This window comes from Ruditapes philippinarum, unplaced genomic scaffold, assembly GCF_026571515.1.
Source record: "Ruditapes philippinarum isolate M1 unplaced genomic scaffold, ASM2657151v2 ctg4968_1_1_1_1, whole genome shotgun sequence".
Taxonomy (NCBI): Eukaryota; Metazoa; Mollusca; class Bivalvia; order Venerida; family Veneridae; genus Ruditapes; species Ruditapes philippinarum.
The window spans coordinates 86108-113464 of NW_026853426.1; the positions used below are offsets into that span (position 1 = coordinate 86108).

Consider the following 27357-nt stretch of genomic DNA (forward strand, 5'->3'; position numbering starts at 1 on the left):
AATTATCAGGAATTACTAATGTAATACAGTGATGTAAGAACTACCCTAACAAACACATGGTTGATTTGATGAAAACAAAACTCATTTTTGGCTGCGGCAAGACGTTGTAAACTCATAAAGTCAATACTAAAATACTTCCTAAATTTCTAAAACTAAAATTGCAGTACATACGTTCGATAGGATACTGCATTGTTTCTTATTCAAATCCATTTTACATAAATATAAATTGCAATGGAACTTAAGGAAGCATAATGTGACATATTCAGGTGTGTGCTTTATACCCATAAACACATGTCCAGTCGTATAAATAATGTGCACTGATACCAAATAATTGCCTGCCTTATTCTAAGGCATGATAATAAACGAATCTATTCAGTGTATATTACACATTATGTAATGTCATAATATGCTGTCTTGGTGTCTGTCTCATGTGACATGATTTATAATGACACCTACATGAATTCCTTATGCACATTTGTATAGAATCCTCGTAAAAACACATATATCATATACAAAGTTTATCAAGCGAACACAAGTAAATTTAAGAACGAACTCCGAACTCCGAAGTCGTATATCGGTCCGTTGCTTACTTGTAATAATGTAGACTATTTTACTAAGCGTCTTGCGCAATCTTAATAAAGGTAAATTCACCCCGAAAGAACACCGATATTCTAAACATAACAGCCTCAGTCTCTTTCGACTATCTACAAGTCAAGTAATTTTCAATGTCACGAAAGAAATACTTCCGACAATCTGAGTTACACTGAAACAAGTAATATACATTTTATAATCCTTAATTTTTGTTCTTGGCAAATCGCTCTTATAAGAGCATATGTATACCACAGTGTTAGAATTGTTTAAACTGTTAACATGATAAAAGATAATTATCATTTTATACTTGTTTCATCACAGTTGCTTCTTCTGATATCGAGACAGTAGAATGCCTCGTAGGTTATATCACATCATCATTGGCAACGTCTTTCATAGGTTTTTCCATGTACGTTGCAAACAGAAGCTCATCGCGCTTTGTACTGTACCCAATATTAATTGAGGGGAGGTATCCCTCTTTTTGTTTTTCGTCTATTGTTATTAACAAGTCCTCAGGTGAAAGTCCTTGGCTGAAAAGCCATTTGGTCATTCGTGTTTTCTTGAAAAGCGCAGAAAACTTTGGCTTTCCGCGATGGTTAGATGCGTCCAAGTAAATAAGCCGTTTTTGGTCACGTGCGTATTTTCTTACGCATTTTTCTAAACGGGCTTCGCTGAGATTTTCTTCTGATGAGTAAATGGGTTTTTGATCTTTCTCCTTGTCGGAGTCCGCTTCAAGAATAAACGATAATAAGGCGTCATCACGGTTGTATTCTATTGACTGGACCAATGGACGGTATCCTTTCTCCTCGTACAGGGTAAGCAAGGTTTTGTACGGGCGATCAAAGTGCTGAATGCCGTACAAGATACGACTGTCATTTCGGAAGGCACCTTTATGGAACACAGCTAAGAAAACGAATTTGTCTCGATGTGAAAAGCTTTTGTAGTTTTGGAAAAATGTCATGTTATAACCAAGATCCTCGAGTTCCAACTTCTTGTCGACAAGTTTTTCCCTCGTTAATCCCGCTACAGCAACGCATTCTCTACTTGCTTTAGGGTCTCTTTCAGCAATAACAGTAATGAAAGTGCCTCCCGCATGAGTGTAAGCGTTCAACCATATGACGTTATAATCTGTTCTTTGAAGTGCAATCAGGTAAGCATTTGCCACATGTTCTTCAACTCTCAACTTGTGTAGTTTTGTTATTGGCCCTATACTGAGAATCCTGTCATTTAAGTCATTAACAAAAGCATTCGTCGTTGGCCAATGTGTCTCTCCCTCGACCATTGCTCTTGAAAGTTGCTTAAGTGGGGCGTCAATATTTGGCTTTCCTTCAAATAAAAGCGTCCAGGCCATTGGTTCATTCTCATCGTTAGTATATACTGTGCCTGGTGTGTGACGTTTTAGGTTTCTATGTAGAAAAACAACGTCGGGAGCATGAGGCTCTTCACCAACCCAAATGGCACCGCCTTCGTGAATTTTGAATCCTGCACCGTACCAGCTGTCGTCGTTAGAACGATCAAGTCTCGGCCTACGTGCCATATTTTCAATGGTTGAATCATTTAGAAGCTTATAGTCTGCACTGCCGTCCAAACACTGTGCTAGTCGCATTGCATCATACGCATTTGTAAACCATCCCAAACAAGAATCGACCATGTATGTTTGAACGTACGCATAATATTCCCCGATAACTTCATGTTTTTCGCGCAGCTCTGCGTTGATTTCACGAGGGTTTCTTCCTTTATATACCTGTTGTCCCTCATGTGTATGTGGACCTAGTCTTGTATGCCACATGCCACAATTGTTTAGGATATTTTCTTTGACTACTACGTCATACGGCATACCAGTTGCTTCTTCTATAACGCGGCCTAGCATGAGGTATCCAAGATTAGAGACACTTGATTTAGTTCCTGGCTGGAAATCTAAACGTCGAGTTGCCATGAACCCAATGACATCAACAGTTTTCAAAGGCGTTTTCAGTTTCAATTCTTTAGATATATTGACAAGATGATGGTTTCCATCCACGAGAAACTCATTAAAAACTGGATCGGCAACAGGAGATATTTCTGCATCCCATCCGCCAGCATGGCGTAGCAAATCATCAACAGTGATATCCAGTATCCTGGAGTCTGTAATCTGCTCAGGAGCTGGAGTGAATTTTGCAAGTTTTCCTTGCTCTCCAAATATTTTGTCATTTGGATGCAACGTGTTCTCTTGGAACAGTTTGAGAACGGTCAGTGCGGTGATAATTTTAGAAATTCCCGAGGCTGGGAGTAAAGTCTCGTGATAGACATTGTGTCCAGTTATTGTTTGACCAAAGCCTTCAATGTACCCAAGTCTGTTGCCAAGCAATACGCCCGTTGCTCCGCCTTTATATCCATTCTCAGTGATTAGATTTTTAAAAGCTTCACCATATTTCAAACCTGCAGCTTCTGAAAATAGATTTAAAAAAAACAGATTGAGTGATAGAATTATGATTATCTGAATCTAAAGTCTCATGATGATTGTTACTACATATTAATAATAGAAACAGAAAAAAATATTATTACTATTTAATTGTTATCATTTTCGTTAGTAGTGTAATGGTTATTGACACTATTAGTATCATAATTTATATTTTTTATCGTTATTATAAGTTTCATTGTACATATCTTTATAATTATATATTTTATTGTTTTTATCAGTATCATCGTTTTAATCATTATCGATTTCATTATCTTGTTTTTGCCTTATTCCTTTTGTAATTTCTATTTACGTCGTTATTTTCTTATTATTTATCATTACCTTAATTATCACTATTAATCTGATCATTGTTGTTTTCGAATTTTCAGTTTTGAAGTTGCAAGATTTTTTGGTGTAATACCGGTAGTTTATGACGTTTTTTATATTCATGAACATAGAAGATAAACAAACGTTTTTGCGTATTTTATTGCTTAACGCTTGCGGTAACAGTAATTTGACATAAAGAAAACTAAGTTAAGGTCAAATGCTTGAGGGTTTTCTTAGTTACATTATGATAAGTACATGTCTTGTTCTTAAATCTCTATGATCATCATGTCTTGTTTATCTGTACCAATTGTCGTAAAATGAGCTATATGTATATCTTATATTTCCCTAATTTTGTTGTAAATATGCATCTTATTGTGCCTTTAAAATGAAATTGATGAACTGTATTATTTAGACTATCATGAGAATAGTTATTTAGTTATTTAAGATACTTCTAGATTGGTTAAAAGTTCTAAAAGTCCCAGTTTTCTTGGTTAGTAAACAATAATAAAAACTACTATAATTTAAGAAAATTAAAATAAACAAACATTCATAACAATTTTGATTGTTTGATGATATAATGTATCATTGAATAAAACTCATCGGACGTGTTAGATGGTAAACACACACCCTACCAATGAGAGCGAACAATTATTTTGTCTACTTTTATTTTTGTAACATGATGATCGAGATTTCCTCATTCTATAGACCTGTTGTCTTTTCCACTTACTTCGTAATTTTGATCCTCTCAAAGATACAATGTTCCTCTTTGATTTTAGGAGCAAATGTCTAAGATTACATTACATTTCATTTAAAATACTATTTGAAAGACTTTAAAAGCGCCTTTGAAAATGTCATGCGCATATCAGATGACAAGTTTGTACTGACTTTAAGGTTTATCTTGTATTGTATTAACATAAGTTAGATTCGTAAATGTACCGATTCGACTGATTTTGTTATAATTATTACCATTTTCCCGAGGGCATGTTTACTTAGTCTTTCTTTATGTTTTGTACACAAGTTCGTTAGTAAGGTACAGATGTTGCATTTATTTTTTGCTTACTTTGTGCATATTTATTTTTATTTACTATTCTGCATTTTCGTCCTAAAACAATTGCGTACGTCTGTTAAAACTCAATTTAATTGCATACGATATGTTCTTAGGGATTAATAAAGTGTGAAGTATATGCAGTATAATGAGTGATTTTTTTTGTAAATACATGTACATCTTTTCTAACCGTTTTGTCTTTGTAAAACAAGAAAACATACGATTTCATTCAAATGCTAAACAAAATCAAATGTTTAAATGTGTAGTTGCAATTTATCCGAAACTTTTCTTCTACGACCTTATTTATCCTGTAATGGATACTCAATTTCAAAACTTCAATCTGTTTTTTTTTTGAAATCTTCAGTTAAAATTGAGTTTTAAATTGAAAAAACACATTTTGCCTGCTTATTTTCCCTGAAAATGATTTTGTTTGGTTATTTTTCCCCTTTTATCTTAACGTGTTAAGAACAACAGAAGTTGGCAAATTTTTAATGATCCTTTAGAAGATCTATTAGTAGATTATATGAAACATTTACGTTTTCCGATAGGTGAGTAAAGAAAAAATGCTCTGCCTTTAAATGCTTATGTTTTAGTTGAAATTTATCATAAAATGCACCTGTTTACAGCTCAGACAACGTTTTTCACTTAATTACCAATGCATTGAACACAACTGTTTGAAAATTACATTTCAAGCAGGCATGCAATACCATTCCCTTTGATGTTTAATCTCTTATTTAGAGCGGAAAGACGAATACCTATCTACATTGTTGTATGTTTGAATTTCGTTTCTTGTTAATTATCAGTTGTTGTTTAAGTTTAAATTATTTAAGTGAATCAATTAAAGTAAAGTTAAGGAAAAATGCATTTTCAATAAAGCGACGCTGAGTTATATATTGTCATTGATTATCAATGGAATTTCTTGGTCTTGAATTTACTATACCCAATGTTAATATAAATACATGTACATGTATATATGTTGTTTAAATTTGATAAATTGCGTTTTAAGTCGACTGTGATAATTCGTCATTTTATGTGAAAATCCGGGTCAGCGTATTACACAGGTAGTAAACTTCAGTCTTATTGTCATATTTCACAGGCTGTTAAGTTTATTTAATGTGCAGGAAATGAGAATTTGTAACGTGCAGTGGAGCATCTTCCTTTATTTGATCTACCTTCAAATCTACCACCCAAAATATGCTTTAAGGATATGTTTAAAGCGCATTACAAAGGTACTGTGCAGTACATTTGTTGCTGGTACTTGAGGCGAAATAATTACAACAATTTGCAAAAATTTGGCTGTATAAAGGCGTGTAATAAAATGTATTGTGACCTGGGTAACTGGTTTTAAGGTTAAGCTGAATTTAGTTAAATACTGTGAGAGCTATTTATTGCATATAAGGAAAACGTGACTTATCTATGAACAAAATGACAGTGATACAAAGGATAGAAAAAAATGTGTAACATTTTCACAGGCGTGGCTGATCCACACTTGCTGGTATCTTATAATATCCTTAAAACAAACACAGACTTTATACATTGGTAAATAAAGTAAAGTTAATTAGAGTTTTTTTATGCCTCTGTATATATTTATCAGATATGGATAGTCAATAAGTGTTTTTTTTATATTTTGCTTGATGGTTTATTGTAAGGCGAATGCAAGACATTATCTTTTGGAATCATTATATGTATCTAATTTTAGAATGAGAATAAGGATGTAGACCTTCCATTGATCTATACCAATCGTGGTCGGGTTTTGTTCCGTTGTCATTTCGTGAATTTAACATCACACATTTTTATAATGCGTTCACCAACTGACTAGGCACTATTTTATTCACATACCTTAAGCCATTTAAAATATCTCCTTTTAGTATAAAATTTCCCCCGGAGTGACAAATTATTATTATAAGCAAAAAGAGCGGTCTCGAATTCATGGTCCCATTTCATGTTTCAGTTGTTTTATAAAGAATACCTCTGTAATTTCAGTAAGGGATGTTTTGTTGTTAGTTGGACGGAATGTTTACAAACAAAATATAACAATCTTTGGTTAAGGGTAATTGGTTCTTAAAATAAACAATTAGAAATAAAGCAAAATAAATAGAAAACAAAATTGTTTTGAGATGACAGAAAAGCTAACCATGACGTACGTATTTTCACAGCTTAAAAGGTGACCTATTTGTATTCAAAATTTTATAGTTTTCCCATAGTTTGTCAAAATTCTAAAAATATATATTTTTAATTAAATGTGAATTTACGGTCACACAAGTGTGTGAGTCAGACTTTCAACAGCACAATTTATTGCTTATTCTTTCAAGATAATTATTCAGACTCGTTTTGCTTTTAATTTTTAACATTTGCTGTACAACCAAAAACTATAAAGGTTTTACTTTATACTTACTTTAAATTTGCAACAGCTCATTTTATTGTTGATTATTCTTTCAAGATAATTAGTCAGATTCGTTTTAACATTGGCTGTACAACTAAACTCTATAAAGGTTTTACTTTAGCACGTAAGGGGGTATAGAATTTGCTGTATTTATCAGAGTAGTTCATAATTGGCTATATAAAAATATTGTCTTTTCTTTTGCTGTGTTATCTTTCTGTGCGGCATTTTGTCCAATTAAAAACGTTTTCTTTTGTTTTAATGTGAATTTGATCGGCGTCGGTTGGAAATATTGTTATTCTTTATAGATCTTTCAATAAAGCTGATATAAACTATGTAATTTGGAATTGCATGTATTTTAATAACATTCTTTTTTGTATAGTAGACATTGGAAAACTATTGTTATCTTAGTTTACTGCCGATTTATTTTTGTGTAAAAAAGAAACCTATTAATTTTATGGTATCAACTTGTTGTATCAAATTCTTTGTCCAAAGGTATATAATTATATGGCAATATACCGTTATTTGAATGCCATAAATTCGACCTATAATTGGTAAATGATTTATACGAGTGTAGGGTTTCAATGTCAAAAGGATAAATGTATATATTGGTTTAACCTTGGAATGCTTTTGAAATTAAGATTGTTGCAAATTAATATTATCATATTGAAAATAAAACGATCTGAATCAATGATAATGAGTTTGGACCCAAAGTGGCTCGAAGTTGTCACACTGAAGGTTCCATGATAAATGTTGTATAGGCGCATCTAAGAATGTTTATTATGAATCATGCATAAATCCCTGCTAGGGGGCTTAGACGGTAGCTTGCATTTATAGGTGCCGTCATATAACGGGCTCAATCAAACCCGAGCTACAATATTTGCAATTGTGTCGAATTGGACGTATTTAAAGGTTTCAATTTTTTGGGTTTTTTTTTAGTTGTTATGAAATTGCTTCACTGTAAACATTGCTTCAGAGAAGGATTTCAGTTGTCTTTTCATCGTTTACAGTTTATAAATATTGTTTAAAGTTTATGATTCATATGACAATAACTCAACCTAATTTTTTGTTTTGATTACATACCTGTCATTATCCACCTGCCATGCATGAATGTTATTATGTAGATTTATTCTGTTATGTTAAATTCGTGATTGATATCATGACATGCTTAAATTTAAAAATTAATTACCTCTCTAATAATTTGTTTTTGTACATTATATATTAGTTTTCTGTTTTGTCATTATTGAAGGTTTACTTCTTTTGAAACTTGTCCAAAATATCAATGCTTATCCATGCTAGATTACTCATCGACCAGATCTCTAGGTTAATGTGTGCCTTATCAATGAGATCAATACTAAAGTTTAATCAGGTTTTTCATTAAATCGTTCTCCAAATGCACCCTTGAGTCTTTTTATTAACGAAAAATTGGTGTATTTTTTCGATGATAAAAACTTGGACAAGTGCCTTTTTCCTAATAATCCCAGCTCTTCAAAGATGCAAATCTTGAATGAATTAAGTACTAAGATTAACGAGTACGATATACCAAAAAGGTCTTATTGACATGGGATAAATTGACAATTTGTGATAAGAACACCTGAATAAAGTAGAATATAACCACTTTGAACCGAAGCTATGATCAAAGTAATGCTAAAGCAAAATGCACTTTTATTCGCGCTTCATTTTAGATTATGTGCATTTTTGCTAAAGTTTATCTTAAACTTTTAAATGGCTCTATGATTGATCTGAATGCCTTTTTCAAATATGTTTTGACTAAATTGGTTATGTGACATGTTACATGGTGCGACAAGGTGTTCCCTTTTAAAGGTTTTTATTTGTTAAAATATTTCTTGCGGTTACCACCTTGGTTTGTTAATTACCTCATGCAAATGCTTAATCATATTTAACGACACAGGTGTACACCAGGCAATGATGTCATTTTAAAGTGTAAAACGCTATATATCTGCTGCCTATAGTTTATAGAATACTACCAAAATACTTGTTGAAAAAATAGTTTGTATATATATCCTTTACAGCTTCTTGCGCATTCACAAAATCATTTAGACTAAACGATTTAAACCATGAAAAAACAAAGTATGTTCTTTACCATTTTAGTCTGATTTCGTACAGTATTCGTACGTGTTAAATAACAAAGACATTTTATGTAACAATTCATTTTAGAATCGACCATAATATTATGGAAGCAACATAATTTAAGTGTTTATATTTGTTATAAAATATTTCATTAGATATAGATTTATACACATTAAGTAAATTACCATCGGAAGTTGTAAAATGCTTGGTTTCGTGTGGTTTTAAGGTTTCGCTTCAGAAATATCCAAGTAGAAAAAACATGTAAAACTTGCCAAAAATCCATTTTATTATCATCGTGATTAATGATTTGAAAGACAATTTAACAATGTTTATTTGATAGTGTGATAATTAACTTGTGACATTGATTTATCAGCTATTTGACATTTTGGTTGTCCCGTCTATCTGTCTGTCCGTCAAGGTCTTATGGTATCGCTTGAAACGTATCAACGAGGCTTTTTAAAAGAATTTTTCTATGAAAAACAAAATGACAATGTCTTTCTTCAGAATGTTCCTATAGTCTTTTTCAACATTTTGTTTAATAAATTATATAGTCGTTTTTGTTAGGATTTACAAATTTAAAATTAAATATTTTGAATCATATGTTTTATACGCAACGTAATTACATTGGAAATATGCCAGTGATGTTTCATGATGCTATGGAAAACTTGCGTTTACGACTTTCATATCACAGGAAATTCATTTTACCACGCAAAACGTTACATTATAAGATTGTAATGCTTATGTAGAATTCATGCACCTGTTTCTTTTAAAAATATCATAACAATAGATTGAACTAAATTTACATTTGAAGTTATTAATGCATAAAGGAAGTCTAAGAATTGTCCAGCAGAAAGCAGCAAACACAAGTTACACAACGCAATATAAAGTATAGAGTATAAAAACAGAAACGGAAAAAGAAAGTCGTTTTCCATGACGACGAAGTCAGAATCATGTATATATACTCGTACATGTATATATTCCACATCCTGCCACCAACTTATACAGTACACAATCTTTAGAATAAGAAGGTAGAATTAATCAGCGATTATTACTAACAAAAAAGGAAACAGCAACATGAAAAAAAAAACTTAGCTTTTTGTGAAATTTAAGGTGATCTTTTGAAGACAGTGATGTTATATATGTAAATATTCTCTTTTGTTCTCCCTGTGATATCTTATAATTAAATTTAGCTGTTTTGTGCTACTCTTAATTGTCTATGTTCTAGAAGGTTTAAGTGCATTGATTGCTTAGAAAAATCAATGTCGATATGTCTGCCAAGAAAATAGAAATCTAGGCATTGAACAAAGAGAGTTTTGTGTTTGAAGGATTTTGCCATGTATGAAATGTAGTTAAAATACTTCAAAAAAATGCGTTAACTAGTACTAAGTTAACGATATCTTTTGGGGAAACTAGATAGAAAATTTCTTTTTGAACTTCTCTTTTTGAATGTGTGTGCTGTTGCTATATGTAGGAGTTAAATAATCATTTGCAAGATACAGAATTATTGAAACAACAACAACAGCAACAAAAATGAACAACAAAATACTAACAAACAAAAACAACATACGTTAATTCAAAATACAAGAAATATTTATTATTGACAATATGGAATAAAGATAAAACGTGAAATATTTTAAGTAAAGATATGCAGTTTGGTTTTACTATGGTCTGTCAGCTATTTTTGTAACGGTATACTTTATAAATATTACAAAATATTTTTAAAGTAAAACTAGATGTGTATTGAAGCATTTAGAAGTAACTTTAGATTTATAAGATAAATCAAGATTTTAATGTCACTATAATCCTGGACAACATATTACGCCTGGCAGTCCTTTTTTTGTAAACAGTTTTACAAAACTCTTATGTTATTCACGGGACAATCAGATTTCTCAAAAATGCATTGAAGCATCCTCTTCATATCTATCATTTGTAAAGTTATATCTATAAAATCTTCCTTAAAGGTGTGCTATTATACATTATTACACACTAACTTTGTTGTTGGGGACTTAAACGACATATCTTGCAAGTTTTGATGGCGTAAGTGTGAATGGGAGAGTTTTTGACCCGAATAAATTGTTTTCAGGTCATCGCTGCAAAGTGTTTTAACTCTAAATGTTTAAGATACCTGGGTGTTTTTTACCCCCTATCTGTTACATATAACTCTACATTATTCAACTATTAAGCTATAAAAGAATTTACGCTAGTTTTTTTTTGTTTACGCTTTGTATAATCTTCTTTCGTATTCATGACAGTCTTCAGCTGATCAGCTAAAATACTGCTGCATTTAAGAAAATCATGAACGTGAAATTAACATTCTTTCAAATGTTTGACATTCAAACTAAGTTTTATTGAATGACAAATTTATTGCATTTGAATGAATTTTGTTTTTCATTCACCAGGCTTGTATAGGAATATTCATTACAAAACAAATTTATGTTATGGTCAAATATCATAACAATTGGGGTTTATTTTACAAAGGACTTTACTTTATCATATTGTTCACTTTACATCGAGTGTTTCTTAACAAACGGAGACGGGTTTTAAAATACCTTAAATAACTCATCATACAATCTTAATTGGTATTGTTATGCAATACTCTTAAGATTTCATTACACAACTTAATGTCCGTTTAGAAGAAATGAAAACAGTTCTGATTTGATACGACTATCAGTCACAGCTATCAGTTACCTTAGATTTGTTAATTTAGTGTAACATGTGTGTTTTGTTTACTTATTTATCCAAATAAAGTGTTAAATATTTATAACATTTCCATACATAGGGCGGCCATTGTTTTTCATTAGATATACGTGGCACGTCTGTGTTGTAAAGAGTTCATGTTCAGTACAGACAAACATTTCGACAATCATTGTTTTAAATGCTTTGTCATCTTAGACTATATCAAATTTGTTACTGCCTGACTTAGCAATTTTCTGCTTCACATTATTTGATATTTTCCTTCCGAATAAATAAACCCGAGAGTAATAAATTGTTATTATTGGCAAATTAATACAAAGTGTTTTATGCCCCGTATTAAAGTCCACCGTGATTTTAGCCTATGGAAATTTATTGTAAATATACAAACAAAACAGTATGAAAAACTTTCTTTAGTACCAGGGCAGTTGGATTTTAGAATAAACATTGCAAAATAAAGCAAAATAAATTGAAAGAAATTCTTTCGCTGTGACAATATAAACATAAAGAAATAGCAACTAATATTTTGTATTTTAGCGCTCTTGCCGAATTGCGTTTATTGTTACATTTAGATGTGTTTCCTTTTCAAATTGATAATGTTGAAAACTTGAAGTAAGCTTTGAAGATATGTTGCATATTTGTTTTGACGATATTTTACAGTTCTAGTTACACGTACATGTAAAACGTACATTAGCCTGCATTTCTTGAAAATGCTTATAACCTATTATTATTCAAATTAAGTTCATCCTAAGTTTAAGAATGATACATATATTTGTGTAAAAATTCTGGATTCTAATTAAAATTATACTATGATAATCCAACATGGAGATCAGTCAACCAGCTATAATAGAGAGAACATTGCCGCAATCCAGTTCTTTAACAAATCTTTCAAAATTGTGTATACTTTTTTAGCTATAATACTTCCAAAAGTGTAAAGAACAGATAATTCTTTAGTTTGACCAGCTCCTATATAATGTCTATAGCTTGTGGTTGAAAAAAAATGTTATTTAAATGAAAAAGCACTTAAGAATTGCCATCAAAAATGAAATTGTCTTTCCGTATAATCTTCAAATGAGATATCTATTGTGAACTTTGAACACGACCATGTTTTATTACAATTTATTTCTATTCAAAAACAGATTAATTTAACGTATCGTCTCTCCAGCATCTGATTTTGATATCAAAATGTACATTAAATGGTCTTAAACCAACATTTGAATGTCATAAATAAATGTTATAACCAGTTAATGGCCAATTCGGCGGTAGTTTGGACTAACATTTTTAATACTATGACCTCGCGGTATTTTCTTCTTGGTATAGTGACGGGTCAGGCTTAGGTCTCTCCGTCAGGTTTCTTTAAAATTGTATATGTCTTAAAAGGTAATACAATTAGAATGACAACTTCTTCAGAACCTTTCAATATCTCATAGGTACATAAGTTTGGGCTAATGCGTTTAATACATAAAGTATTCATTGCCTTTATCTATGTTACTTTGTTACTTTGTAACTTTATTATACAAAATAGACACACCCGTACCATTGCAAACTCATATTGTATTGTTGTAATATTGTTATGAAAGATGTTATTTTTCATATGTATATAGCGCAGCGTCATAAATATGTGAGATTGTTTCCATTTGTGATTTACTACATTTGTTTTTGGTTGTTTAAGCTATGTTTCCTTTTCACTTGCTCGTTTGATTCTTTTTTAAGTCTTGGAAAGTTAATCTTTGTAAGATATGGGAAGTGAATCTTTGTTTATATTAATGGAAATTTAGATATTTATATATCGCGAAAAGGGATTATTTGTAAGTCACGAATAAACTGAGTAAGGCATTGAAAGTTATATTCACGAAAAGTAGTGAAATATGCCGAATATTTGCAAGCTTATAATGAATGCTATTTTTACGTTAATATATGTTTTTCTATAGTTTCAATATGTCATTGAAATTAACGGTCCTTGTGTTAAATATATAATGTACATGATTACAGTATTGCCTGTCCAAACACTTATTTGATAGCTAGAATGATTATATTAATGTCCTACATAATATTCTAAATTAACGGCTTATCAGTTATCTTTTTAATACGCGTTATATTTTTGCATAATTGAACTCTGTTCTTTATTTACGCAAGATGTGATCTTATGAAATATCCCCAAATCTCATCGCGAATGAGTTTTGGATTACCTCAAAAACCAAGCCCTAATTCAAGGCTTACAGTATCGAATTTGAAATCAATATTGTAAGTTAGATCAGCTTTTTATACGGTTAATTTTCAAGTGCTCGCATCAGATTTTTAATTTCAAACATAAATTATATGTTTTAGCCGATGATAAGACTTGGCGAAATGCCCTGCTCTTGACTGATCGTGTAGTAAGCACTTGAAGTTAATAAAGAAAACAAATAGAAAAAAAGTGAATGAGTGAATGAAGTATTCGGGTTTTTTAAACCGAAATATGCAATACACACTTGAATGTATTTTGTTTCTGACATTTAAAAGTTATCGAATGAAAACGTTTAGATAGTATATTATCCTGTTTTATAGGTATCCAGAAATGTATAGTATTGTAAGAAAACTTGGAAACCAATTTACCGTCTTTCTGTATTATTACATGGCTAAATCACTAATCTGTACACAAGCATTATTTTGTCTCTATTTACATATTCGTTTTTAAAATATCAACATGTGTAATTATGTTGAAATGTTATAAAACTGTTATTAAAACATCAACAGTTATGTTAACAACATAGTAAATAAAACACTCGACCGATGTTGTATTTACTGTTCTTGCTCCAGTTGCTTTTATGATTAGGAAATGATTAACAAATTGGCATTTAATGACTCTAATATATTCCTTCCTAATGTTTTTATTGCATTTTCACTTCCAAGTTTAGAATTTTAATGATCTTTACAGATCTTAGCGTCTCTGAATAAGTTAGAATAAATTGTTTCTGTAATGATTTCTACAGATGTTTTTCTGTAAGCATCTTCAATAACTTTCTTTTTCCTTTACCGTTCTGCTATACCGATGTATCGCCCTATTAAACCCTTAACTACTTGCCTTTCTTTTCAAACTATAGCATGCATTCGTAACATCAAAGAGTGTTTTGATTGATTTCGCAAGAAATCTTTGATAAATGTTTCTTCTTTTCGGACTTGTGTTCAAAACATTCCTCTTTGCATTGGCTTCAACAGCCCCTGACTCGCATAAATCAATGCATACCAAACAATTATTTACCTTTCTTCTTGCCTCATTATCAATGTGTTTTTGTTGTTCCAGTTTAAGTGTGCTAACTATATCATTATGAATTATAAGAGATTGATTTAAGGTTACAATGATGGATGAATGTTTCTTTTATTTACAATTTATTTTTATACTTTTTATAAGTAATAGGGCTTCAGGTACAAGAATGTTAATATTTTCAGTCACTAAAACGCAACAAACCTCTTTATTTTTTATCCGGCTTATCCTTGATTTTTGTAGAAAATTCAAATAATATTAATTATTATTGCATTGATAATGTATGCTGGAAATACTTTTAATAAATAATAATTATAATGTTTATGTTGGTCATTATGCTAAATGAAATATATAGAAACAATGATAATGATAATTGTTATAAAAAGGTTCAACTAAGCCAATGACATTAATGGTTACATAGCGATTTATTTAATGTAAAGTGAATTGGACTATAACGGAAAGTCTATAACATAATTAAGTTATTATGTTGATAGTATTTTATATCGAACATAACAACAAACCATGAAAGAATTATACATGGATATTGTAAGCAAGAGTGGATACATTATCATATAGAACATATATTCATAAAGCAGATAATAAACTGCTCTAGAACAGAACATTATTATTCACCATATTTAAAAGTTGATTCCTAATAATTTCAAGCAATTGCAATTTTATTTTTGAAGAATATCCGAATGGTACATTTCTGTTGTTTTTATTAATCTTTCAAATACTTATGGGAAATGTGCCCATTGTAGACCAATCCACTTTAACTGAACTTTTTTGCTTGCCATGATATAATGATTTAAAAAAAACTACTACTCTAGGTGAAAGTGTTGTAGCCCCAAGTTGAAAACGTACCTTCTGATATAGGATTTATGGCCTTGAATAAAATCAGATAAGACTTTGATTATATAAATAAGATTGTTTGATAAAAGTCAAAACTTCAATGAATGAAGTACTCACAAGATAATATACATGTTTTACCAGATCTTTATCATGTTTCTGATTGTAGTAACCAGTAAAGAAAGACGCCAGACTGTCTTGAGTTTTATTTGGTATGTGAAATTAATGCGGTTGAAATGGTTCTAGGTCAACTTTGTATAAAAAACAAACGCTTTCTAAGGGGCACTTCTACGTGATCTAACGGTTTTACTACGCTAAATTTGATTCAATTTGTTGTTTATTACATCCAGGGCATGGGATATATATTTAGACGCCATTCATATTTGTACATCGTTTTATATTATTTTTTACTAACAAAACATCATATCTGTTTTTTTATTTTAAATCTTTATACAATGAACACTTTAAATGATTGCAATCACAGCTGTTGCATTATGTATACCATATTTTATACCTTTATTTAACTTAACGATTGAAAGAGTCCTAACAAAACAGTTTTCCCAAATGTTTATCAATTGATGACACAAATGTGCACAGTCGTGTTAGATAATTTATTATTCGGATTTATTTGCTGAATTAGCATTATGACTCAACATGTAAATGGCCATAAACATTTTCTTATTCATGGAAATTTTATGTGCAAATGATTTAAAATATTCATTTCAATGTTTTAACCATGTTCACATAAATTTAGTCATTACGTAATGATTTAAATGCGTGTGAATGTGAAAGTTTCTTATTTGAATTATATATGTTATGAAATGTAGGTTAACTATATTCATGAAATGCAAATTTTTGAAATCAAAGAAAATTCTTGTTGATAATGCTAGAAGAGCAATGTTTGCTGTGATTCAAAAGTTGCGTAAATTATGTTTACCAATTTCTTTGCAACTACATTTATTTAACTCTATGGTTGTACCTATCCTTCTTTATGGAAGTGAAGTTACGGGATTCGAAGAAGTTCAAATTCTTGAGAAATTTCAGTTGTATTTTTGTAAATTTATTTTGAATTTTATTAATCAATCGCAAACTGGATGCCTTTTCGCCATGACTCCAATATGTAACACATGTCATTCTAGTAAAAAGCTGGAATAAGGACGATAAATAAACATTTCACTTTTAAAGGTTGTATAAAGTGATGACATATTTTGGTCTGATACGGTAGTTTTCAAGGTATATAAACGGAAAATAAATGAAAAACACGCACATCATATCATTTCTTGTATTTAATCCTCGATTTTGTGTAACGGATATATGTTTGCTTTGTTTGGTAAGTTTAATGGCACACCAACACAGTATATGTCATATGGTGCCGAAACGGAAAAAAATTGATTTTGGGTGTTACATATTTCAAAGGAACACCAGGGGTCAATAACACCTGCTGGAGCTACGATTTCCATGTACTCCAGTTATTCGTGTCCATTGAGACGCCTTGTACAATCACGCAGGGATAAACGGTCTCTGCAATTCTGATACCTTAACCATCAGCTACAACTGGCTTGCATAGAATATTGAATTAATGCAATGCAAACCATGCAAATTTGAATTTAATGAAATCAACATAGCCTGGGCTAATATTTTTGACTTCTAAAATATTTACAGGGCTTTGAGGTAGCTTTTAAAGTGATCATACTTTTTGCGTGGGATAATTAGAAATGATTTCATAATGAAGCGTAAATTTCTCAAGGAGATGTGCAATATTTAGTAACGATAATTTTTCCCTGTACAGGTTAAGTTGAAACAGACGAGCCGGACTTAACATGCTTTCTTTAAGCATGAATCATCTAATTTAGAACGTGCGTCAAAGCAAGAGATTCTGTACTGGTAAATTAAGTTTCAAAGTGAAGTCTCATTAGTATTCATTATAATATAATTATGTAATAAATTAATATTGCACAAAGGCAAACGTTTAGATGAAATAGCAACAGTTTTGGATATTTTACTTGCATTTTTGACAGTTTTTTTCCTTACTCAATTTATTCACGTTCGTAGGTTAACAGATGCGTTGCCTAAAATATATTCACACGTGACGCATATTAGTGCGCTGTGCATGTTGCTAAAGATATTTAGGGAACATAAATCTTATGGTGATTATTCTAAACCAAGGTAATGTAATTTGTGTTCCAGAACAGTTGCTTATTCTAGTTGAAACAAAACCCCAAAATTGAATATTTTAATTCCGTTCAAAATCGATATTTAAAGTGCACATTAGATCACGTGTGCTTTCATATTTTTGTCGTTAAACGAACATTTCAACAAATGCTTCTGCAATGTGCAGACAGTTTTACAATCTATAGTTGACATTTAATAGGGTAACATTTAGCCTGCATGGCAGTCTCATTCCCAAAATCCCGGGATAAAGTTTTTTGTCCACATTAATGTAAATGTCACGCTATAAACTTATCAACCATTGTCACAAATATGAAATTCGACACTTTTCTCTCAGCCATATCTCTAGACACTGTTCCAAACCCTCTTTCATAACTTTGACGTTAAGACAATGTGTACGATTAAAGATTGGAGAATAAATTGATTACACTATGCGGGAGGTACAAGCCCGAGTAAAGATATAGATGGTTCAAATGACAGTTGAAAACAAAAGCTGCCAGTGTTTGTATGTCATGGAACGTGTGTCATATCTGGGCGATATTGTTTAGTCGTGTGTAATGTTATGAAAAGATGGTAAGATATGATGTTGTTAAGTATATGGAATGAGATGTCAAAATTTTACCAGTACATGTTAAATGTCGAATTCTGCATAAGCCGGTGATAAGGGGCGTGGACGGTAACTTGCACATTCAATTACCGTCCATGAACAGACTCAGTCAAACCGAGCCTGTAACATTTTCAATTTTGTCGTTTTGCAGGTTTTTTAGGGATTCTTTATTTCTCTCTATTGGATAAAATGTTAGAATGCTGATACGCCACTTTGTCTGATTAATTTGGCAAAAATCTTCCAAGGAACATTGGTAAAAAACTAAATTTACCTTGAAACATAATGTTTTCAATGTTGTCTCATTTATAGGGAATATTTGTGTGTGCAATGTAAAAGCAACAATTATACTCATTCAAGTGTAAACTACGGTCAGGTATTCAAGACAATTGATATGAAAAGAAATGTTCAAAAAGTTCGTAGTGTTTAAGATGAAAGGCAAGTGTACGATCAAACAAACAAACAAATAAATAAAAACAAAACAAAAACACCCATAAAAGATGTAAAGTTTTCTCAGACAATAGAAAAGACATAGTAGATGAATTTCTTGAAAAAATACCAAAGGACACACGAAGATACTTTCATATTTGACACATTAAACAAAAACACAAATGTTTCGAAAGAAATGGTTTTAAGTTACTCTTCATTACAAGGCAATATCCTAAATTTCAATGAGGTTAATCTATTTTTTAACAGTTTTTAACTGAACACTGAACAGTCAACTATTGAGCGCTAGATTTAACCTAGAAAAAGATCATGTGTGCCGTCATTTTGTTAAAGCATTTTTTCTCAGTCAAAACACCCATTGCGCTGTATGTTGGTGGGCAGCATTCGTATGCTTTCGGGAGTATCATTTCAAATTTTATGTTACTTATATCATTGTTTAGCTTAAAGGGTGTTTTTAATCTAGGAAACCAACACTCATCTTTTGTTAAGATAATGTACTCCTTGCTATAAAATATTGTTGAAAGTGAAAATTGTAACTATCTTATATGCTGACAAAATTTCCTTTTGTCTTTCCCTTTAGTGATACGCACACCTGTGTATCTAGCTTGCAGATACCAGATCTTGTTACGTGATCGTCGATTTCGATGGAGATCAAAAAGCCCCTTTCATGCACATTTTGTCATTTCGTTACCCTGTTTATACAAGGTTAATGCATTGTATCAGCTTTCGAATGCACAAACAGGTTCTTGTCTTTGTTTGATATTTAACCAAGTTTGTCACGCAATAAAGTTTTTTTATCTGTAAGTTAGCTGTACATTTAATAGGTCTCCCCCTTTTTATAACGTTGATGAAATTGTGAACTAGATTGTAACTAATGTGTTTTTAAGTATATTTTTTGTAAGCAATGTGATGTGACATGGAAAAAGTGTTGCCCTATTAATGTCATCAATTGCAATGGTTATTTTGTGAATTAGTTAAAATTAATTATATTGTTGTAGAATTTCGTTTCCCTTTGATCTGTGATCAATTTGTATTCAGTTGTTTCCCATAACCCCCATGAAAATGTCCCAACATACGTTTATCATTTTTGAAAAATATGACGATCCATATGCTAAGAAATAACATTTTTTAAAAACATAAATAAAAAAATAAATTTTTCTTTATATTTCGTTTTTGTAATACTTTTGTAAGTATCACATATGTATTAAAATTCATATTTTATTTGATCTTTCGTTAACTTTATTAAATTTAAGCGTAAAAACTATTTTATTTTATTCACCAGAACAAATTTCGAGTTCAGGTGTGAATTTTCTATTTCATTATTTGTTGGTGTTTACATCGCCAAAGTTTCGTTCTCAAGCAAATGTTTAATTGCTCTTTATTTACGTAGTATTCAATCTGTGGAAACATTATATTTTTCTCGTCTTCTCATTTTTTGTTTTGGCGCAGTATTTGTGTTGTTCCGTATGACTCACTCACCCAGTTTATTTACTTTCTTTTGTCATTCATTATGTATCACTCTTTTTGTGAAATCTTTCATGATATGCTTTAATGTTTTGAAACGGTAATGGCCTTAGATAAGTTACATAATGGATGTCTTGCCAAACTGTCTTTAGTTATATTTCTTGTTTAATTTATTGACACAGCGTTTGTAGATAGCGGCGTGAGTTTTAAGTTTTCAATTTTCTTTTAGGCGATTTTATCATTACAAAAGAAAAAAAAAACATAAGTGTACATGAAAGGGGGTTTTTCTTTCTTTACACAAGTGAGAAAGCGAGAAGTCGTAAATATGTTCTCAAATATGATATTTTAAATAAAAATAATGTTTAATAAGATGTTACATAATAAAGATAATAAATAGATCATTGATAGACCTATAACTATAACCTTTAAATAATTAGCTGCTGAATTTCTGTTATGGATTTTTCCAGCTTTGAACTGCGTATAATCTATTCAAGGTTTAAAAAATTTCAATTATTTGGCTAGTTACAGTATAGAGGCTGGTCAGTACTGAATGGATGTGCAGACTGGCCTGGCAGACTGGCCTGGCTTTATACTGATGTCCAAGGCTAATTACTTGAAAAGAAGGTTTAGTTGTAGGGCTAATAAAAGCTGTAAGAACTGCAATGTATTATTGCAAGTTGGTAGTCGTTTAAAGAACACAAAATATGTGCTTAAACATGTGAATCTAATCGATTTTACCGGGATTGTCATTTTATTTCAAAATTGAAGTAAGATTTATTTTTCTTTATCAGATTCATTTGCGGTTTTACAAACTTTTTGGGTTGCTCCGACAATCTGTTTAGTTTCAACTACGTGTTGTTTGTTGAAATAGATCGTGGTTTGCCAAGGTGTTACAAGTATATAATAATTCACCATCTACTCAGTATTATGACTACGAATTTTACCTATAAAGTTGGGCACCATCAATTTATATTTTCAGTTAACTTCATTTTTATCTGGCCGTCCATGCCCATCCAAGCAATATTTGTTATCTGAGTTTGTTTAATATCCTGTTATGTTTTTCTTTCAGAAGTTAAGTGGACTTAAGGCAAATGTTTATAATGTGAAACTATCTGTGATTATTTAACATGTTTCATTTTGTAACTTCTACACAAGCAATTAAGTCTGCACGAGAGATACTTCATATTGTTTTAGAGAGATCTCGACTTGTATTTGGTTACGCTTGTGATTTTAAAGATATCTTTTATCATTATAAAACATTTTTGTTTTAAGACAGCGTACAGGTATTATAAACCGTACTATTTCCCCTCCGGTTCTTAACCTGCGTTTTATTACTTTGATGCTTTTTGCTATCTTCGTTTTAATATTCTTTCTCTTCCAAAGCATTAAAATATATTGCACCTATAAAAGTGTATAATGGACGATTTTTATTGCCATGCATGATGTATTTGTACGCATTTTGAATTGAAATTGTACATTTAAAACTTCAAAGCGATTAAGATATGGGGGTCGGTATAAAACCAGGAATAATCGTTGTTGTTAAAAAGATATTCCACTCAGAATATGATAGTATTTTTATGAATTTTTTGGCGGTAATTGTTTGAAGGATTAATGTCTATGGAATAAGCGTTCTTTGAGATATGTTTTATATACAAAAAGAATTTTAAATGTTATCTTACAGAAAAAAACACTCTAGACGCACGACATGAAAACGCCTTAATTGTCATGTTCATTCTTAACATGAATGAAAACTATAATATATAATGAGAAATTTTGTAATAACTAGGGAGTTCAGTATGGCGTGCTGTAAAAGTCGGATATTTTACTGTCTGTAATATAATAAAATTAATGGATAGTGACTGACTGACAAGATCTAAGCTTGCTATTTTGGCAGTCTTTTTAGGTTTTGGCCTTGCTCTTGCTACATCTGACACCATACTAAAGTTAGGGGTATACTTAGTACATTAGTAACGCTTGGTTAAGACACAGATTTTAGGCATTTTGACAATTTCGTGTAGCAACACTTTGAAATATTTGCGGAGCGAACGAATTTTTTACTCCCATTGTGGTTGATCAGTAGCTTGTATGTTTTAATTAATGGTTTTGGTCATGTTAATCACGCTATGCTGATACAATGAGTTGACTTTATGGTATGATGTTCTGTTATTTTTTACATTTGTTTTTGGAAATAGCATTGCTTGAAAATTAAGCTTTGGTAAAAAAAAAGGTTTGAATTTGGAACACCATTTTAGATTATTTTTTTCAAGGTGTAAATTTTTCTTATCACTTTCATTTCGTTAGTTTCATTAGTTGTACATTAATTTAAATGTTTAACACGTTCTTTATTAAATGATTGTTCCTGTTGTTGTTTAAAAGTCATTGTTCGAAAATATTTTCACTTTTTATACGGTTGTAGATGTCTATACATCACTTCAATTAGTTTCGCTTAATTTAGTTGGCATACACTATGATAGTTTGGCCAAACTTTATGATTGGAAATTGTTCAAGACTGTCTTACTACTCATTGTTTTTGCCTCATAGATCGTACCGAGAGGACTGTCAATGTAACTGAGTATATATATAGAGGGTTTAGAGAGTTTATTGTTGAGGTTTATCAGAAAAATCTGTCGGAATTGTTAACATATATGATAGGAGACTTTATATACTGGCTGAATTGTGACCAGTGCAGTCTTGCTTGTTGACTTTTGTTTTTCTAGTTCTTATGTAAAATTGTAAGAAAATCTTCTATAAATTGTTCTAGGTAAACATGATATCTAAGCTGTCTGAACATAGTATAGTGTATTCGTAGAAAATAATTTCAAGGGGTTCAATCATCTAAGGAAGAGACCAATGAAACTGCGTCGTCTACCTACACCGGCTAGAGGCAAGAGTATTGCCTTAGATTTCGACCTGTATTAGATGTTATTTTTTGCCCAAATTCAAAAAACTCCATGATTAATGAAGTTTATTCTAATTTGTATTTGTAAGGTAGTATTGTGTAGAAAGCTAAGCGATTATCTTTATGTTAAGTTGAGTTTGTTTCCTGGTTACGCGAATATTTTGATCTCGTTGTGTCTGTAGTGCAACATTTAATTGAATTCTGACATCAAAAACGCACGTGATAAAGATCGCTTGCTTTTCAGCGACATGCTAAATCAGATCTGAGTTTGGTCTTATCGTCAATTGAAGAAAGTGACTAAATGTTTTTAGTCTCAAACTTGCACTATGCTCGTTTAAAATTGATTAACTGCTATATTTCTTTCCCCATTACGACATATCGACAATTTTCACATGTTTTGCCTTTCTTTTACCTTTCTTATGTAATTTACATGGTTTGTAAGCGTCTTAGATTAGCATAAAGCAGTTGCAAAAGCATCTCTAATAAGAGGATTTTGGTTTTATTTTCACGAAAATTATTTTCAATCTTCAAGTGCAGTGCTTTTAAAGTAGAATTTAACTTTGCTTGACTTAAATTGTTCTTGCGTTGATTTAATAAGAAACAAGGTTTATATGTAAAACTTGTCGACTTATATTGTGAAATAAAATGAACTCTTCACTATTAAAATCATAAATTGACGTGTCCCTCTTTATGTCTTTGCAAAACCATATATCCTTAGTATAAGGGAACATTTCAAACTATATACTGACTGAATTGCGACCAGTGCAGTCTGCAGACATTAGCAGACGACAAGAATGTGCTGGCTGCTCTTGATCGGCAACTGGTCGCATTTGTAGAGGATATGTTGCCGCCAACAAAGGTGAAAAGTAAAAGGTACCATTTAACAAAATAGAGAAAAACAGAATCCCTAAAGAAAGCAAGGCCAACACGTCAAAATTGAATATGTTGCAAGGCAATGTGATTGAATGATTACATTAGCGGTTCAGGTAAACTGTAATATTTTTGGCAATTTAAAGGTAGGCGATGGTTTCAAACCCATAGAGGAATGTCTTAAACCTCACAGGGCATCCCCGAACATATGCGAAACATTTGAAACTAATTGAGAACAGAAACGCGAGGATTGTTCTACGTAAATTGCTGATTGCAAAAACATGCTAGAAATAGGCGCTGTTGGAATTTTATATCCATCAAAGTTATGGGTGGATTCGGAAGCTCGTAAAACTCGTAAATTTTGCTAGATATTCGATTAGTTTCGCAAATCATTGGAAGAGAAAACGATTCCAGCGGAGTAGATTTTTTCTACCTGGTACTGAAAGATTTACAAATTGACTTTTCTGTGAAACACGGGTCTATTTGTAGAGCAAGATTTTCCGAATTGAAATTTGGCAAACAATAACTTGAGAAATACAGACAAGGAAAGGTTCTTAGTTATCTTATATTATTAATTCTTTGTAGAGGTATCGAACTGTTGATAAAAAAAAACAAAAGTAAACGAACAGCTTCGTGCTGTTATGTCTGTCTATGCAACTTAATCATAACTTCAAAACTAGTAGAGTGATTTTATGCATCGATAGTACATATAATTCAGTCACTTTGCTTAATGCAGAATTGAAGATGAATGCGAGTTAAAAATAGCTTGCAATTGTGAAACAAATGATGATTTATCTTATAATTTAAAACTTTAATACTTAACGCTTTTTTTTTAATTCCAAGACCATGCTCTTATATTGTTACATATTGTACCTTATTTTCAGTATCTTGTATTCTTAAAGTTCGATGACATGCGTTTTCTTTTCTATTTACATTCAAAGGTATGTTAATTTCATGACTCCGTTTTTTGCATGTATCTCAATTTGATTTTGAGACTACGATGTTGTTTAAGTATTCTTTCATGTGAAATGTTTAATGATGATTTCTAGAGGATATGGAGCATGCTCTTTCTGATATTAAGAGAGGCATTTACTGGTGTTTACCTTATCTTATATCTTATCTTCAAGATCGCAAAGTGCCTTTATTAGGCTCATTCAGGCTGGCTGGAGATTGGCACAGTTTTTATCTGATTAATCAATGACTTCAGCATGTTTTATTTTTATGAAGCAGATTATACCGATTGGCTTCCGGCTGATGATTTTGTAAAGCGAAATGAAAGAAACGAAGAAAACTCTCAAAATACTGAAAATTGATTGTGAGTGTTCTTGCAATTAAAGAATCAAATTTTTGTAGATATGAAATTTTATTTAATATCTTAGAGGAATTTTCATCAGTTCGTATTTTGACGCAACAACTGAGGAAAATAATATGTGTAATTTGATTTTATAGATAAGTGTTTACAACTTGTTTTATTTAGATATTAAGAGTTTGGAATACTTACTGACTGTAATATTTATTTTGAAAAATTTGATAGCATTTACTTTAATAAGAATTGGAAATAAAATTGGGTGACTATAAACAAATACTTAAAACTTCGGCGAAGGAGTATTCACATTTTTAACATGATATTAATATCTAACCTGATTTTCCGCTCCTGTTTTAACGCCTTGTGTATTTATATTTTATAATAAATTATATAAACAGGTAAAAGGAGCAACAAACATGCAGGCAATGTTTTTCTTCATATGATCAAATAAATGGGATAAATTTTTACCAAACATTGATCCTGTATAAACATTTACTTTTCAATTTATATTAGGTATTATGAGTCCATTTTCTTATCTAAATATTCTTCAATTTTCGTATTAATGTTTCACGTGCAACGACCTGGATACTGGATAAGTAATTTAGATATTTTTTCTATATTATTCCCAGCTTATTTATCACTTCTTAAGCGACATGATAATTTTTACAAGGCAATAATATTTGTTTATTTTATCAAGTTAATTATTTATAACAGTATTTAATCACGTACATAATAATACTTTGACATGAAAATTTGCAAAAAACAGTTATATTAATATATTCACCAACACCACACATGCATGCTCATTTTCTCTTAACTTACCTATATTTAATCCAAAATGCGCAATAATTATACATCCACAGAATAACATACGTAACACATCCATTTTTACCGAAATTATTGTTTATTTGAAAGAAAATAGTCCGGTTTTAATTCACCATTTGTACACACTATAAGTTTAACAGTGTCTCTAAAATCCCATTTTTCAAAATGTTTTAAAATGTTCGTACGTTCATAGTTTTCTGACTCTGAATACACCTCGACTGTCTATCTACCTTTCCGAATTTATACCACGTGACTAGCTATAAGAGATATAGGCTTACTTTTTTGCTGTAAATGTTTAAAAGTTTAACATACATTTTAATGAATGGCTCCCGTTGAATAGCTAAAAGTTTTTTAGTCGACTTGTGTTGTCATGCATTAAAGGTAAATTTCTCACATAAATGCGCATGCATAAGTAGGAAAGATTTTCGTGGACGATGTAAGTAAAAGTATAATCATTCTGTTTATATAAATTTATTCATTTCAAGTTTTATCTCATAGAAGAGATAGTAATGTTTGTTTTTTAGAATTAAGAAAGACCTTTTTTCTCTTTGCCATGTCGAATACTTGTACTTTCTTTGTTGGGAGGTCCTTTTAGCACTTTACCATGCTTTCATAATATCGAGAGACTCACTTGAGTCTCTGACATGTTTGAGACTGGTTTTATAATGGTGATAGGCCCTTATTTCCTTTGCCATGTTGGAGATAGATTTGCAAAACTATCAGGAATTAGTTTGGCTCTTAAACATCTCGAGCTCTTTACCTTTTCAGTCTTTATCGTCATAGAAATCGATTTTACGGTGGTTTGGGGTCATATCATTCTTTGGTCTCGTCGGTCTTACTTTATTACAATTCATTTTGAAACTTTACATTTCTGATGTGTCAGTGCTGATGGCGTTAATGCCAATGCTAAGGTCAATATTGTCAAGCGCTTAATTTTGATAAGGAGAATACATCATTGGAATTACCGTATAATCTTTCTTAAGGAATCTTTGTTTTTTGTTGTTGTTTTTTTTTTGTTGTTTTTTTTTTGCTGGGAGGTTTTGCTCTACGAAGGATAAACTCATTGTGAATACTACTTTTAGGAAAAGAGGTGATTATTGCTCTACAGATGGCCTCTCTGT

The 27357-nt window shown here is 31.1% G+C and overlaps 2 protein-coding genes across 2 annotated transcripts in view; one reads left to right on the forward strand and one right to left on the reverse strand.

The window, feature by feature from the left end:
• On the reverse strand, window positions 1–26492 carry LOC132736851 (uncharacterized). Its single transcript, XM_060724071.1, has 2 exons — window positions 26234–26492; window positions 1–3015 (listed from the first exon to the last, which is right to left on the reverse strand). The coding sequence occupies exons 1-2, from the start codon at window positions 26295–26297 to the stop codon at window positions 953–955; spliced, it is 2127 nt and encodes a 708-aa protein (XP_060580054.1). The 5' UTR covers window positions 26298–26492; the 3' UTR covers window positions 1–952.
• The window catches only part of LOC132736852 (uncharacterized), a 42739-nt gene that overhangs the window by 4929 nt on the left and 10453 nt on the right, over window positions 1–27357 (forward strand). The window lies entirely within an intron of this gene.